The sequence below is a fragment of the Nannospalax galili genome, unplaced genomic scaffold (assembly GCF_000622305.1).
Source record: "Nannospalax galili isolate Female #2095 unplaced genomic scaffold, S.galili_v1.0 scaffold91, whole genome shotgun sequence".
NCBI lineage: Eukaryota > Metazoa > Chordata > Mammalia > Rodentia > Spalacidae > Nannospalax > Nannospalax galili.
Genome location: NW_008332583.1, coordinates 514,465 through 532,152, shown reverse-complemented (window position 1 = coordinate 532,152; position 17,688 = coordinate 514,465). Strand labels below are relative to the sequence as shown.

Genomic DNA, 17,688 nt, shown 5'->3' with positions numbered 1-17,688 from the left:
TATTTTATGTGTATGAGTATATTGCCTGCATGTAGGTAGGTATACCTGTGTCATGCAGTGCCCAAAGAGGTCAGAAGAGGGTGTTGGATACTCTGGAACCGGAGTTACAGATGGTTGTTAGCCACCATGTGGGTGCTGGGAATTGAATCCAGGTCCTCTGCAAGAGCAGTCAGTACTCTTAACCAGTGAGCCACGTCTCCAGACCAGGATATTAATCTTTACACATACACGCACACACACACAGACACACACACCCTTAAGAGATATACATTAGGTGTGTAACTGATGGAGAAACTTGAGGAAAGAAAGGGGCTCTCTCCATGGTGCTTTGAAATCCATTATTCCCATCTTTATTGGGGGAGAAGGCTCATTCAAAACCCCAGCTTGGTACCTGGTACAAGGGACTAGGAAATCCACTATCATAGGATGGAATATAGATATGAGAATTGAACAATTAGCATTTTTTTTTTCAAACCCAATCCCTTGTATATGCTAACTACACAACATCACAAAGCTACACCTTTAACCCCATGGAGAATCTTAAGGTATGCATAACCTAGGGGGAGTGAGGATTCCAGGACAGAATGCAGGCTACAAGGAAAGAATACAGTTGTATATATAATATATGCCATGTGGACTGTGGTTGTATAGCTCAGGCTACACTGCTTGCCTAACATGTGCAAGGCCCTAGGTTCCATCCCCAGTACTACTGCTCCTCCCAAATCCCCCTGAAACAAAACAGAAAACCCCACAGATGTATACAACGGGAGCTGGATAAATGGCTCAGCAGTTAAGAGCACTAGCTCTCTTACAGAAGACCAGGGTCTGGTACCCAGCACCCACATGGCAGCTAACAACCATCCATAACTCTAGTTCCGGGGAATCCTGATGCACTTTTCTGACCTTCATGGGCATTGCATGACACAGGTGCACTTACGTACATGCAGGCAATACACTCAGACACGTAAAATAATTAAAATAATAAATGAAAATGTTTAAAAAGAAGTATACAGTGACTTTGCTGAAAGGGATCAGGAGAAAAGTGCTGATGTGAGCAACTCTGTAAGGCTAAAGGCATGAGTTTCCCATGGAGGTATTGTCATGATTGCTGGGGATACACAGCCCATACTGCCACAAATTCCCTTCTTCCTTACAGACCTCCATTCAGGTAAAGCGGGACCCTTGACTACACTGAAAAGCATTTCAAAACCAGCTGCAGTAAATCAAAGTTAGCAAGTTTATAAGGGAGAATAGACACATTAGATTTAAGCATGGGCATTAGAAAGAGACACACACACACACACACACACACACACACACACACACACATCAAACATTGTTTACATTGTGGGAGTTTTATAATTGTTGTCATTCACTGTTCCCTATAAATGTTAAATACGTAATGGAGTGAAGCAATTCTTAGGGTGTCTTCCACCAATGGTTAGGCTGGCGGTGTTACAGATGATACTCATCGACCTTCTAAACCTTTTGGACAGATACCAGGCTAATGCCAGCAGCCTTCTCCACAGCAATCATTTTCTTCTATCACAAATAGCAAAATGGCTCAAAGAGTTATTACCAATGGAGGAAACCAAGGCAATGAAATTAGGTAATATTCCCAACATCATGTGCCGGGGTCCGCATATTTAGCCCACACATAATTCTCACCATACAGGGTGAACTAGTGTACCTACTGGGGGTGGGGGGGAGGGGGAGCTACTGCAAGACGTTGAATTCCAAAATCAAAATAAATTCGGATATTTCCGTGTGGGCTAGTGTTAAGTGCACTTAATTGCCTTTCTTTGGACATGAGCAGGAAATTCTTTTAAATTTAGACAAACTCTGAAGGAACAAAGTCTGGCATTTACTTATTTCTCATGTTAGGCTGCCCTTGCCTTCCTGACATTTCTTCTTTCTAGAAGACTTCTCTGAGTTCTGTTTTTATTTTTGGTGCTTCAACCCACAGATTTATATTTTCCCCCAGGAAAGAGCATGACATTAACTTGTGACCATTGAATCTTTGAATAGTTGACCTAGAGACAGGAGCCAGCATGGAGACGTAACCAAGTATGGGGCTTGAGGCTGAAGCATACTGAGATCTAATGCTCAGAACAGGAACCTCTTCGTGATCCATTCTTTGGCTCTCTAGCTCTAGATTTCTCCTGTCAGGTCTTTAAAAAATAATCTACATTATCCAAAAGAAAAATCATGTTTATTAAAAAAAAATACACCCACGTAAACAGAGGTCAAGGAGTTACCCATGGGCAATACACACATTACCTTCCAGGTCTTTGACTATGAAATTGCTTCTTAACCCCTCTGAGGCATACCAGCTCTTTTAAAAAGATTTTAAAATTTATTTATTTTAAATTTATGTGTATGAGTGTACTGTCTGCATGTATGTAAGTGCACCTGTGTTGTGCAATGCCCGCAGAGGACAGAAGAGGGTGTTGGATCCCCAGGAACTGGAGTTATAGAAGGTTGTTTGTGTCAAGTGGGTGCTGGGATTCAAACCCAGGTCTTCTGCAAGAGCAGCCCATGCTCATAACCACTGAGCCATCTCTCCAGCTTGGCATGCCAATTCTTTACACAGTCTAACACAGCCATGCTGTCCTTGTCCAAGTGACATTTCTCTAATCCACTGGACTGTTCCTTAGCGTTCCCTCCCAGCCCTCTGTCATTCTAGAGTTCATTCTCCAGCTGAGGAAGGTGGAATGCTGTCCTTCAGAAGGCCACTGCTCCTTCCCCCAGACACCGAGCTCCTAATTATGATTTTATTATTCATCGTTCTAATAGCTGCTTCTTTTCTTTCTTTGTTCTCCATAGCTTTTTGCAATCTTTGCATTTGCAACATGCGGTGGCTACTCCGGAGGCCTGAGGCTAAGTGTGGACTGTGTCAACAAAACAGAAAGTAACCTCAGCATTGACATAGGGTTTGCCTACCCATTCAGGTAAGGATGGAGATCTGTGCTCCTCAGCCCCACAAGCGGGAGGCTTTCTTCCTTTTGTGGTTTCTGGTGGGGAAAAGGTGGGCTTCCAGAGGCTTCTGAAAAGAAAAGATTCTGTTCAAAGCCACATAATGCTGAAATAGTTTCTACCCACCACCCCATACTAGCTATACCTTCAAGCCAGAATTGACTTTCCTCCAAAAATCAAGTCCTCCCAATATGGCACACTATAAACACAGAGACTCCAGTTATACAATTTTGTTCTTGCTATCCAATTTCTCTCTCTGACTTTTTAAAGGTTTCTCAGTCTGTCAAGATTCGCATGCCACCTATAATTTTATATTTACTATGGAATTCTGACTGATAGTGTTGTTTAATGCTATTAATCTTTTTTTAATATTTTATTTCTTATTTTTACTTTATGTGTATGAGTGTGTTGCCTGCCTGTATGTGAGTGCACCCATGTCACGCAATGCTGCAGAGGTCAGAAGAGGGCTTCGGATTCCCCTGGAACTGGAGTTCAGGATGGTTCGTAGCCACCATGTGGGTGCTGGAAATCAAACCCGGGTCCTCTGCAAGAGCAGTCAGTGTTCTTAACTGCTGAGCCATCTCTCCAGCCACAGTGCTATTAATCTTTAATAATATTTCCATGAACCAGACATGTTTCTTAGATGTGTACCTGTTCAGCCTCACTAACTCATCTCAGCGCCCTTTGAGGGGGGTCCATTACAGTCATCAGTTATGCCTTGGAGGCTGGGTTTGTTCCCCCCATATTCTCTCTGCTACTGAGAGGCAGAGGTAGAGTTTGAGCCCATATGGATTTGAATTGAATATGGGCTCAAATTCTTTGAAAAATAATTCATATATCTATAGCCATACTTAAATTAATAGAATCCTCTCAACCTATTCATGAATTCAATATAAAAGATATGCCTTTCCTAGGTCTGTGCCATGTCTATAAACTGATGACTGAATGCCCAGCAGAGCTTGTCCCAAATCTCACATCCTATGGCTCTGATCCATATACCCAGCACAGACTAACTTAATTCCACTTTAAAATGGTTTATTCTTGTAAAACTCCCAAATAAGTGACATCAATTAACCCAGTGGATTTTTAGAGTAACTTTCAACAGTGTTTTATATGTTATCAATATGCTTTCTTGTTCATTTCATTTTAATATCACCTTCTACCCAGCCCCGTGCTGCCTCTATAATTACAGAGAATGTATAAATCACCTCCTTTCTGCAAATAGGTAAACACAGCATTTTTCAAAAATATTTTCATGGACCCCTAGAAGATTGTCACCAAAAGAAAAGAAAGTGGAAGGAAAAAAGAGGAGGGAGAGAGAAAGAACTTAAAAGTAAAATGAAAAAATTGAAGAAATACTTCTTAGCACTTCATCTTTCTAAAGCACATTTTGAATCACCAAGAGACTGTTTCCCAAATACATGCCTCACAGAACTTATTTCCCACCAATTATCTCAGAGGGTTTGCACATTGTGAAATGTATCTCTTGTATATCTAGTAAACATTTCCTAGTCTAAAACAAAAGCACCTCGCTTCATAGTTGATGAGTCCTAACGAAGTGATGTACCAGTATTCTGACCAGATGTTAAGAGAGCAGGACTGACTGCTTTTGCAAATGCCCCTGTTCAAGTAGCCTCCAAGTGCAAAGCACAGAAACGTTAAACACGATCTCCCTGGGATCTGCTGCTAACATTTGTGCTTAGCTGGTGGAAATGGGTGTGAAGGTGTCGACACTTTGGAAAGTTCTGCATGAACCCCTTGCTTTCCGAAAGAGAAAGTCCAAGCCAATGTCTGTTCACTGATCAACATGCACGATCTGGAATCTAAAATAAAAGCTAAGAATTGCCAATGGCCAGGCAGAAGGACTAGGGTGCTTAATGGCATCATTCCTGAACTCATAGGGTCTGGATTGCCTCTGTAGTGATCTTACCAAGAACTAGTATGAGTAAGTAACCTCAAGGTCAGTTATTTAGATTAGAAGAGCCCAGTAAACATGTCGTTATTGGCACACTGGACTCCCAATCTCTCCCTCAAACTGGAGGAGAGTAACTAAGCAAAATGAATGAGAAATTAGTAACTGAGATGGAGTGGAAAGGAGAGCAAAGCATTCATTTCCTGTCACCCCATGAGACATGCTGGGAAAACTCTTCAAGCAAACAGTAGACGGCAAACTCATGCAGTTGGCCCAAAGAAGGGCATTCAGAGAAAGAGGGTAAAAATATTTGTTGCCATTTCACATACAGCGGCTCCTTCATGTGAAAGGTTTTCACTGGAGTTCTGAAACACAGATAGACAGCCATTGCTTTCTCCCCCAGAACTTTTCTTTCAAACATCACCTTGTTCAGGAACGCATATGTAAAACACTTTAAAAAGTCACTGAAAACACTGAATTGGGGGAAAGGAAGTTAAAGCACCCACACAGTCCTCTTCTACTCCCTCCCTGTCATATACAACCCAACCTATGCTGTATAGCCTCTGAAATACCTCCTGCTGACCCCAGGTCTCCTAGGAACAATTTACAAGGCCTCATTCAAGGCAAAGAAACTCTTGCCGCTCTGGTTACAGATTCCTCACAGCATGCACTGCTGATCTCCTCCCACAGAAACACTTTGTGCCCCTGTCCCAGTAACATCCATCTATGAGATGTGTGCATCATTCCAATGTAGCTCAGTTTTACTTGGGTTGCAATTTCAGTCCTACATTTAGATACTGTAAAATGCCATGCCCTTATCCTGTTGAAGTTCTCAATAATAAGCAAGAATTTATACATCATTATGAATGCATATGTAAGACTTCATAAACCACTGCCAATGATTTGGTCATAGAAATCCTAAAAATAAAATAAGAGCATTCAGCAGCTTTTACCTGTTTGGTTTATAACAAACTTAAGGAAGAGGCAAACTCAAATGCAAAGTCATTGAAACAAAATAGATGCTTTTAAATGACAGATCAAAGGGGCTACTTAACTGGTTATCAGACAGGGTTTCAGGTTGTAAGATAATGTCAATTAGAAAGTTCTAGATAACTTACAAAGCTCTCAGTGCTGTTTCTAGTAAATGTATCAAAATGTGTACCTCCTCTACATCACAATATGTGCCCATTTTTTCTCATAGCAGAAAGAATTGCTATTCAGCAATATGTCAATTTACTAGAGAATTAAAACATCTGTCGCCTGACCTTCCTTTTAACTTGTGCTTAAAATGAGCAAGAGATGTGTCACTGTTTTCTCATCTCCTGTAATGTATTACTGCGGTGTGAAATTTGCTTGGTGAGTGGAAGGAGTAGAGTTCTGGACTTCATACTTTTAGCACTTCCTTTATATACCGAAGTGTAAAGTAGGATTTCTCATTTTAAGGTACTTAATATATTTGAAGAATACCATCTAAAGGAATACCATCAGTTTGCAATAACACATAAATGAGCCATAAAAGGGGTCAGGATTAGGCATTTAGTGGACTGTAGGAAAACAAAACCCAAGACAGAAATAATTTATAAATATTAGAACATTCACAGACTGAATTGGTAGGAAACCATTAGAATAATTTTCTTAAATAGTATTTAAAGATGTGTGAGGTGCTTCCAGCACAAAGCACAAGACAATGTATAAGCAATGCTTCTCGCTTGTTTTCATTCTGGCTGGAGTAGATACTGCTATGGTCACATATTTGTCCTGTCCCTTCACCATGGCCGACCATATGTCTGAGTATAGCCCCCGTACAGCCCTGCCCAGCAAGATAGCTCCACTCCTGATGGAACCCGATCACCAGCACAGCCTTCTTTATCATCTCTCCTAGCCCACTGTGCCACTGCCCTTTTGTGGTTTAAGAGGTAATGCCTCCAAAAATAATTTGCACTCAAATCTTGATCTCAGAGTCTCTGTATTAGAAACTTCGGTGTTACTGTGACAAAATGCCTGGAAGAAACAACTTATGGGAGGAAAGGTTTCTGTTGGTTCATCATGGTAGGGAAGGAATGGTAGAGTCATGGTGGTGGGTACAGATGGCAGAGACTCCTTCACAGCACAGGTGACCAGGAAGCAAAGGCACCCTGAGCAAAGGTAGAACTTTCAAAGGCTAATCCCTATTGAGTTATCTCTCAATGCCATGCCTTACCTTCTAAAGGCCCCACTAGCTAGGGAACAAGCATTTGAAATATAAGCCTATGGGGAACACTTTATATTTAAACCTTTGCAATGTGAGTCTAAGAAGTTTAACTGAAGGTACTGGATTGCTTGGAGTAGTTATCAATATTAAAGAAAATAGATGGATAGCTGGATTCATTGATTAGTTGATGAATCGGTCCAGTAGATTTCTAGTTCTTCTCACTCTAAATCACCTATTGCTCACCCAAAGCAACAATAATATTGAAACAGCTCAGTTGACATCAGTACTTTCCTCTTGCAGATTTCAGTTCTGGTCTCATATCTGAAGCCACAGTTGGATTTCTCCATCTGTGGTGGAAATGGTAAATCTTTCTCAAATGACGGTCATAGCAAGAGGTTCTTCAATCTCAGTTTCAATTTACCCGAAAAGTAGATGATTACTCAGATTCTGAAGGTGTCTGATGGGACCTCCAAAATGGAATTTATACAAGAGATAGTCCACATGTAGGTCAGTCTTCCCAATCACTCTCCAAATTAGCTGATAAAGCACAGCCTTTCTCACGGGGTGCCAAACTACAAAAAGTAAACCGTATACCTATATTAAGGCCATTGATTGAAATATTAAAGTGTTTCTAGATGAGAAGCTTATGAGTAAATTGAATATATGTTTTTCTTTGTCTACACTTGGCAGATTTCCTAGAATAATTCTTTCATAACATTTTACATTGTTAGGTACTGAAGCCACACAATGTAGCCTGGACTCTAGAAACAGAGTACCTGAGCTGCAGTTCTCACTGTACTGCTTGTTAGATGAGTAATGTTGAGAAAATTACCTCTCATTTGTATTCTTTATCTGTTGGACAGAGACAATAGCACCTGTTTCATAGTGTTACTGCAGGTATTAAATGAGACGTGTGCGCAATGGTCAAAACAAGACCTGGCATTCAATAAGTTTTCTTCTAGGGTATTATTTTCTCTTTCACAAACAAGTAAGCATAATTGAGAATTAACTACAGAGCTAAAAACGCAGATAATTAGCAAAATGATCCTTGAAGCAACGAATGATCCTTACTTACATTCTAGTTCGCCCAGAATGAGGGCTTCCTCACCGCTCTGCATACATGTGAACATAAAGAACTATGTATTTAACTGTCTCAGATTAACTTGTTTTTAACGCTCTAGTGTTTGTTTAACTTGCTTTAGGAGGTATTATTATTAGGTTTAATTTTTTTTTCTCATGCAACCCTCCCAGACAGATTGGAGTGCTCTGATCTACATTATCATGTCTTTGGGAAGTTTGGCTAACCCTTAAGATCCTGCAAACAGAGAACTGAAGGATGGATCATCCATACTAATGATGCAAGCACAGGGCAGCACAGCCAGCCCTGGTTAGACAGGAATTCTTCCATCCATATGAGTCTAGCCACTTGCTCTGAGGTTTCCCCACTCCTCTTCGGAACATTTCAACCAGTGCAAGTGCACCCCATGAAAGCTGAGGGATCCGGCCTTCTGCAGCAATGTTATAGCCGTGCCACCCTGCTGGGGCAGAGCAGGGCAGAGGAGCACTTCTCCCTCATAGTCACACCCAGAACAGGGCAGATAAACCTTTTTTCTCTCTCCCTACTATAAAGCCAATTTGGGAGAAATAAAAATGTTAGAGCTGCAATATTTTACATCTTGTGTTCACAAAATGCTGTGTTTCCAATTACATTTAAGCTTTTTTTTTTTTTTATGGTTTCTCATTACCAAATATTTTCACTCTGGATAAAACTTCAAAAACCTCATAGCTACAGTATCTCATTTTAATGTTGTGCCTTTTACTGAATTTTGTGCATGATGAAATCTAGTGCCTTATGGCACAGAGTTTAGGAGATCTGGAAGTTGTGAGGCCCAAGGGCCAAAGGCAAAGCCAGCCAAACCCCTGGCTTCAAATATAAGTTCTGCCATCTGGTGGGTAAGTAAGTCATAAGCTCCTGCTCTAAAAGTTGAGCTGTGAAGCATGCAGGGCCCCATAACCTGGCCTTCAGCTCGCTCACTGAGAAAAGGAAATAACAGTAGCATTTTCTTCACAGTTTGATAGTGGCCATTCAATTAGATCATACAAGTTAAGAGTGGGATGTAGAGTAGATTAGGATGCATCAAGTATATCCTAAATTATATCATTGCTGTTGTTACACAAGGACTTGGCTCTGGGGTTCGGCTAGAGACCTAGAACAAGAAAGACAGACTGTTTTGAATGATGAGAGGAACCATCATTTGTAGAGAATAAGCAAATATTTGTAGCAATTACTAAAATGATACCAATGTGCACAATGGCTGATAGTGTGGAAGAGGTTAAATAAGAAAAAGTTAGTGAATGTCAAATCAGTCTATATCCCTATCCCACTGCCCTCGCTCCCAACTTATATAGCTACTGAACTGGAATTGTTGCAATGCTTCTTGGGAAGGAGAGTGGCGGGGAATTAGATGGATGTCTTAATTTGGATTTTCTCCCAAACATAGTGAGAATCTGAGTGCGAGTAGTTTTCTTGGCAGAGGATCATTGAGCTGAGACCAGGAGACACGGGAAAAAAGAAAGCCAATAAAGGCACAAGTTCCACCATGGGTAATGGGGGACCTGAGACCCTGGGAAGCTTTAGACAACGTATCTCAGTAGGAATTACATCAGACAGGAGATGAAGCTCCAGTAATGATCCAATCACTTCTGCTGGTCACTAGTCAAAAGCGGGTCCTGCAAGTATTAAAGCCCTTGCTGTAGCTGAAGAAAGCCTCTAGTTAAAGACTGTGAACGCTGGCACTAGAAGGTCGTTGTTTTGTATAGACATAGTGAAACATTTAATCAAGGAGATCTGGGTGGGCACCCAACAGCCTTCAACACCGTGGTGAGACTCTTCAGTCATTTGGCTAGATTTGTGATTAACCCATCTTTGCCATCTATTCATTCTGTCAATGCATATTTATTGAGCTCCTGTAGTATCTAAGGCCATGATTATATGTGTACTTGGCATGTGTTAGTTGGTAAAGTAGTCATGGTCCCCTTCCTCATAAAATTTACATTTCCAATGAGGATGAAAAATGAAGAAATGTAATGTGTATGCATATAGATATATAATATACTTTTATAGTTGCATGAAGAAAATAACCATTATACAGAGATTTTAAAGTAAGTGTTGGTGTGGATTGAGCAGGGCAAGCAAGGGACAGGTACTTTTACAGAACACAGAAGGGCCTCCTGTGAAGGAGCCATTTAAAGCAGTCCCCAAGAGTGGAAAGGATGTGCTAAGCAGAGAAGCAGCATGGACGGTCCCTGAGGAAGACTGGATGAAACAGCAAGTTCCTCAGACGTTGATAAAAATAAGAGAGGAAATTAAGGTTAAGGGATCAAGGGAGAAGTCCTGTCATTTTAGATGAGTTGGTTGGACTTGATTTGCAGATGCAGACCTGAAATATCTAAGGGAGTACCTCAAAGATGTCTGAAGAATACAGTGCGGGGGGGAAATGAAGCACCAGGGCAGAGGTCTGGTTTTGGATGTTGGGAGAACAAGCAAGGGAGCAAATGTTTGCTGAATTGGAAGAATGACAAGAGATGGGGCTGACGAAGGAGGCAGAGTTGGTAGTGAGCATTTAGACTCTACCCTATTGAAATGATGTCACTGGAGATTGTGAGCACAGGAGCTATGCAGCGTGTGGAGCTGGCTGTGGGAGTAGACAGCGTAACAGATGGTGATGTAGAGATGGAGTCAAGGAGAACAGTGAGGCCCATACTGCAGTCACCAGAGATGAGCACATAGAGGGGGTGAGGCTTGGTATGTCCCATGGCTCTGCATCACCTTCCATATCCCAATTCTGATAACAATTTGTGTCTACAGATGGTCAGAACTTACCATTGCTTTTGCCAGTGAGGTTGTGTAGTATTTGGTCCACGTGGGGACTGATTTTAATATTATAAGTTTCTTATTCTTGATACTGGTTTGTGGACTCCTCCTGGGCCACTATGTTTTCAGCCCTGGCTAACAGCATTAACTAGAGTCCTGCAAACACAGGCAGACAGTCAACTGCTTGTCATAAATGATGAATGCACACAGTCCCATTGAGATGTTTGTGAATGCATTTCTGAAGACCAGAAAGCACTGAGAAATTTATGAAGTAGAAAATCATATACTTCGTGGGTTATGGTGTTCAACCTTCACTAGTTAGAGTTCATTCTGGAAAAAGAACTCACTCCAGGTGGCTCAGTTTTGAAAAAGTCAATATAGGGAGCTAAGTGGCAGGGATGAGGTAATCAGTGTGCTGGAGAGTTTATCAGTATGTTGGATAGCTTTCTATAACCGTGACTAACTTGCTCAAGAGAACAACTTGAAGAGGGTATTACTTGTTTTGGCTCACGGCTTCAGACAGATCAGTTTGTCAGCTGGCTCCATTCCTTTGAGCCCGAGGACATCATGGTAACAGGAGTATGTGGAGGAGGAGGCTGCTCACCTTATGATAGCTAAGAAGTGGAGAGATAGGAAGGCATTGGCACCAGAAATAAGCTTCAAAGGTGAGCCCCCAATGACTAACTTCCTCCAGCTAGGAACCGACTCTTCCCAAAATAGTGCCATGAGGTAGGCACCAAGTTTTCAACACGTGATTCTGTGGAAAACATTTCAGATTCATAATCCTAATAATCAGAGTGGGGAATCTTAAGACATCCAGAAACTAACTAGCGGCTGTGGAAGTTACTACCACCCCTGAGAGTAGAGTCTGTCCGGCTTGCCAAAGTGAGGCTTGTGAGTCAAATCCAGATGACTCACCACCTCCATCAGTAAGGGACAAGCTAAGAATGGTTTTGTATTTTTAAATGATTACATTTTAAATGTTTCTGTATAATGGTTAGTGTTGTCAGTTGTACAGGATCTAGAATCACCTAGGTGGTGAGCCTCGAGGCATACCTGTGAGGGATTATCTAGATTAAGATTAGCCTCTGAGAAACACTGCTAGGGGTTATCTTGATTAGGTTTTTGATGTGGGAGGATCTGTCCATAGTAAGTAGCTCCATTGCCTGGGCTGAGGATCCTGGACCTTACAAATGGAGGAAGTGAACTGAGCACTAGAATTAATCCCTCTTTGTTTCCTGATTGTGGATATGAAACTAAGACACCCTCTAAATATCCAGCAAATATCCTCAATTTTGCCTCTTGGCCTATAAAGCCTAGAGTGTTTAGCATCTGGCCTTTTCAAAACAAAGCTTAGTGAACCCCGGGCCAGAAGCATGTAAAGTGGCAACAGTTCTGTAGCTTACATAGGATGGGGCCTGTCTAGCAGAAACTGGTATTATAGGAACAGGAGACTCCAAGACAGAAGAGGTACAAGGAAAACACAGCATTTCTAGGGATGCTCTGAAAGCACTCAGCAAGAGAATTCCCCAGCCTTGGCTTTGCGCCCACTGGAGCTTCCCACTGGTTGACCTCTTCGGAAGCCAATCAGTAAGAGGACCCTGGGGTGCCAGTAGGACAACGAGGGTACAGAACAAGCAGGGGACAACCAGCACAGAGTCCTTATCTAAACCTCAGTTTCCTTGTCTACACAGTGAGAAGTGGATGACTTACCTCTAATCCAGAATAGTAAAATTTGACCTTAACCAGCAACCCTGATAGTTTCCCCAACTGCCACTGCATAAGAAAGGGCAGAAGGAAATCCATAAATCCAGCAAAATGCTTAATGTTTCCTCCTTTCTAGCTCATAGGACGCACTCTGATGCTTGCCCTATTTAGGTAAATTCTGAACCGGCTTTTAAAAAATCACAACTGGAGCACTTACTGGAGACAAAGATAAGTTATATAATCAAGGCTGCTGTTCCTGTTGCTCTTCCACAGGGAGGTGACAAGTGGCAGAGATTAAATCAGTGTGTGCTGAGCAAGTCCTGTATGTGGTTCCCTCTCACGGTGTGTGACTGCAGAGCAATGTAGGGAATGCAGTGGGGAGAGCCCGAGGACCTGGGGGGAGCCCTGAACACTGCAAGAATACAAACATGGCTCTGTTCAAAGTTGCAAAACTACGGCCTACTTCCTCCTTACAACTTTATTGTTTCTAGAATAGGAGAGAAGGGGTGGCCTTTGAGGTGCTTAGAAAATGACAAAGGAAGTTAGCTACAAGGCCTAAGGACTAGCAGAAGCAGGTGCCATCACGCATGTGTGTGTACATTGTATCATGTCCTTGAAAGTATTTCATGCCTGTTCCGTGGTCTCATTAAACTAACTCTCTGCTTCCTTCTCTTCTGGAAAGAAAGATGTTAGACTTTATGTCCCCTCCAGCAGGTGGCTGGAGGGCACACAGTATACTTTATGAGGTCAAGCTTGTGTCAACTGAATGGTAGGGACCTGTGTTCCCTTCTTCTCTGACCCCAATCCACCTGTGACAGAATGAATTGCTTTTGCCAGGTGCTGCTGGGCCAAAGGAAAAGGAGGCAATGTTCAAGCTGATGGCTTTTGAGATGCACAGCAGCCAGAACTGAGTTATAAAGGCATAGAGTCTGGGTAATCTCAAACCACGGGGGAATAGGATTCACATCCCTAATTCCCCTTCCAGAATCCACTGTGGGAATTCAGAATTCCTGGACGTAAGACTTATTCTCAGTGTGGGGCTCAGGGCCTCCCTCCCTGCAGTGTGTTCCCCCAATGCCTGCTAAAAATGGGGACACCACCATCCCACAGCAGATTCACCTGAGCAGTATCACTATGAGTGAGGTCGGACAGGCATTTTAATAAGCCCCTAGGTGATTCTAAACATACGAAAAATGGAGGATTGCTTACTTAATGAGAATGTGGTGAATGTGGTACAGCTTCCCTTGCCAAAGCCTCCTATTTTTGTGTGTTAATATTGGTGAACTTAAAAAATTTAGTTTGCACTTCACACAAATGCCTTATTCATCATGATTAAATGACAAAACAAACAGAGAAGTATTGTGAATAAGAAAATGGACATTTCGATCTTTTATTATTCCAAAATCATTTATCATAGCATATATTATTCTTAAAATGAAAAAACACATAAGTTTGACAGGAAATCAAATGGCAATTTAAGTGTAGCAATCATGGGCAAACAATAGCAATTTCCCTTCCCTCCCTCCACCGTGAGATTTTGGTCATGTCCCTTGGCAAAGACTGAAGTCTAGTTGCCTTTTTCCCTGGGCCAAGGGAAGTCAGAAAGAAGGATAAGTGAATCCTTTTATTTTATGCATGTGTGCATGTGATCATTATGACTTGATTGTCACAAGAATACTGTAACAGGGTCAGAACCAGTTTATTTTTACTCCCCTTTCATAGATTAGACAAACTTTATTTGAAGTCACACAGCTATGTATGCCCAACTCAGAAATCTGTATCCATATTCTTACCTACATAGGTGTCTCTGTGAAAGTGTTTGCTGCCACACCAAATTCCTTTCAAACAACATGGAGTAATGATAAATTACCTTCATCACCAATATCATCCATAGATATTATGGATAATTTTGTTACATATCAGGAAATGTGTAAAGTGATAACACATATGATAACCATTTGTACTAACAATTGCCCTTCCGAGGTTGTCACTCTGAACTCTGCTTGTAGGGTAGGAAAATGAGGCTCATGGAGGTTGAATGCCTTCCCCAAAGTCACACGGCTAATAAGGACAAGAGCAAGGTGGGTTTTTGTGTTTGTCTGGGGGGTTTTGTCATTGGTTGGTTGATTGGTTGGTTTTGAGACAGGGCTTTACTATGTCACCCTGGCTCACCTGGAACTTGCTGTATAGACCAATCTGGACTTGATTTTACAAAGATCCACCTGCCTATGCCTCTGAAGTGCTGGGATTAAAGGCACGTGCCGTCATACCCTGTCAAAACCAAGCTTCGAACATGTGAATTTAATTCACCTAACGTATTCAAAGACCACTCTGTTTACCCATGTGTTGAATGGAGCCATCCGTCAGCTGACAAGTTCTAGAATGCAAAGACTCCTTCCTTCCAATTTATAGCCTACTCTCTGCAACAGGCAGTGAGTCATGCCAGGAGGGCTCAGGGAACAGTTCTCAGGGACACTGTGTTCCTTGGGACTCGGGATTACTGGTGTTTATTTTCTGGTTGGTTTCCTGAGTCTAGGAATAAATTATGAAGGGAAAACAACTCTGGGCCGGAGCTGAAATGATTAGTCTTTTTTGCAACTGGCTAGAGATGGAAATAAATGAGCTGTGTCTGATACAGTTGGTAGAATTTGGTATGTTTCATTTAGAAAGATTCTGTACTAAAGTGGCAACTGTCAGAGGCTGAGCATTAAGGAGTTAGACAAATGAAGGGTATTCTAAAATCAAGTGTTTTGCAAGTGTTACGGCTGTGGCATTTTCTCTTTGCCCTGGTCATGGGGTAGATTGTGGAGAGAAGCAAGAGTTGAGATGAGAGATTCCCAGACATTAATCAGGAAACCCAAGCCCCTGTGATTGCAGCGAAGGATCGTTCCTTATAATGTCCCTCAGGCTTAGCACTGACTTATCAGAAGTAGAGAGCGTAGAGAGCTGCTCCTCCAAGTCCACAGCCAAGGATTCTTCTAACCTGTATTTGATGAGCTTTTGACATCTTTAGAAATTGGCTATGAATTATAACATCTCTACATACATGTTTTATTTCACTACACCTGGAAGGAATTTCATTTTCTACCATTTCTCCTGCCATTTTGCATTTTATCATCCAAAACGCGTTTCTGTTGCTTATTACTACATTTTAAAATATCTTCCTGGGGCTGGAGAGCTGGTTCAGTGGCTAAGAGCACTGGCTGCTCTTACAGAGGACCCATCGTACATAGTGGCTAACAACAGTCCATAACTCCAGTTCCAAAGGATCTGCCACCCTCTTCTGGCCTCTAGGGGCATTGTATGACATGAGTACACTTACATACATGCAGGCAAAACACTCATTAAAATAAATCCCCCCAAATTTAAAACACCTTTATCACAAACAGTAGCAGCTTTTTTCTATCCTAGAATTCCTATTAGCAAAACTATAGTGACAATAAACAGATCATTTTCCAGAGACTGAGAGTGGGTGAGCCAAGTAAGTAAGGATCAAGTAAACCAAGAACTATGTGTGTTCTTGGTGTGTGCACACCACAGAGGCCAGAGGACAACCCCAGTTGTCCTCCTCCAGTGCCATCCACCTTATTTTAAGACAGGGTTTCTCATTGGCCTGGAGTTCACCCATTAGGTTAGGCTGACTGGCCAGTGGGCCCCACGGACCTGCCTGACTGCCTCCCCAGCATGGGAACTACCCAGCCTTTTTGTGCATGGGCTCTTCACACTTGTGCAGTGAATGCTTTGCTGACTCAGTCACCTTCCCAGTTCCACAAAGGACTTTTTAAGGCAGTTGAAAATAGGATGTGTGGCACCATAACAGTGAACCTATATCATAGCATGTATTTGTCCAAGCTGACAGATTATATAAAGCCAAGAATGAACCCTAACATGGGCTACGGACTCTGGATAAGAATGATACCTGAATACAGGTTCATTGGTTGTAACAGAGGCACCACTGCAGTGGAGGGTGCTGACTCTGGAGGAGGCTATGGATATGAAAGGGAGAAATGGGAAATCTCTGTACATTTCTCTGCACTTTGCTGTGAACCAAAACCTGCTGAAAGATGGTTTGACCAATGCTCATGATGGATGAAGTGGGGCATCAGAGCCCTCTTCAGCATGACTTCTAAGAGATAATCACCTAATCATTTCACACTTCCTCTTTATGCAAACCAGTTCTATAAGTATTGTATTACAAATTAATGCTTTTTTTGTTAAAAGTTACAAGTGTCTTTGTTTTTTTGACACTGCACTTGGCAATATGAGACTTAGGAGTGAAGAAGAAGTAAGCTCTTTTTTTTCATGGTACATCCTTTTAAAGAACAGCTTGACATTAATGAAATTGAGATGCGGAGAAGTTACATTGCCCATCTAGGACTCACAACAAGCCATCTATTAAGTAGGAATTTGCACTTAATGTCTCTGAAATCCTTACCCAGTATGGTCATCATGAAGAGTTATACTACAGATAATTAGAATTAAGGCCCTGTTAGTCTTTAGTAATGACATAAACATCTATAACAAATTGCCTAGATTAACAAATTAATAATTACACAGCATGAGGTAAGTTTTTGAGAATACATAGATCAAATTAATTTACATCATGGTGTTCGTCTTCACCACAGTCATTAAATGCTGGCATTGTAAAGACTTCAGATCCCTTGGGGCTGGAGAGATGGCTCAGCAGTTAAGAACACTGAATGTTCTTGCAGAAGACCTGGGTTCGAATCCCAGCACCCACATGGCAGCTAACAAATCCAGTTACTGTAACTGTGGCAGTTCTAGGGGATCCGATGCCCTCTTCTGATTTCCACGGGTATTGCATAACACAGGTGCACTTACCTACATGCAGGCTTTATACTCATACACATAAAATAAAACTAATAAGTCAAATGTTGAAAAAAGAGGGGCTGGAGAGTTGGCTCAGCAGTTAAAGAGCACTGGTTGTTCTTGCAGAAGACCTGGGTTCGAATCCCAGCACTCACATGGCAGCTAACAACTGTCCGTAACTCCAGTCCCAGGGGATCC

General features: G+C 41.8%; 1 protein-coding gene across 2 annotated transcripts in view; it reads left to right on the top strand.

Moving 5' to 3' along the window:
* Synpr (synaptoporin) overlaps positions 1–17,688 on the top strand; it is a 371,499-nt gene that overhangs the window by 217,524 nt on the left and 136,287 nt on the right. For both annotated transcript variants that reach the window (XM_008827500.3, XM_008827501.3), the window contains one exon: positions 2,827–2,951. In XM_008827500.3, coding sequence (XP_008825722.1) covers positions 2,827–2,951 — 125 coding nt within the window. The remainder of the gene's footprint in view (positions 1–2,826; positions 2,952–17,688) is intronic.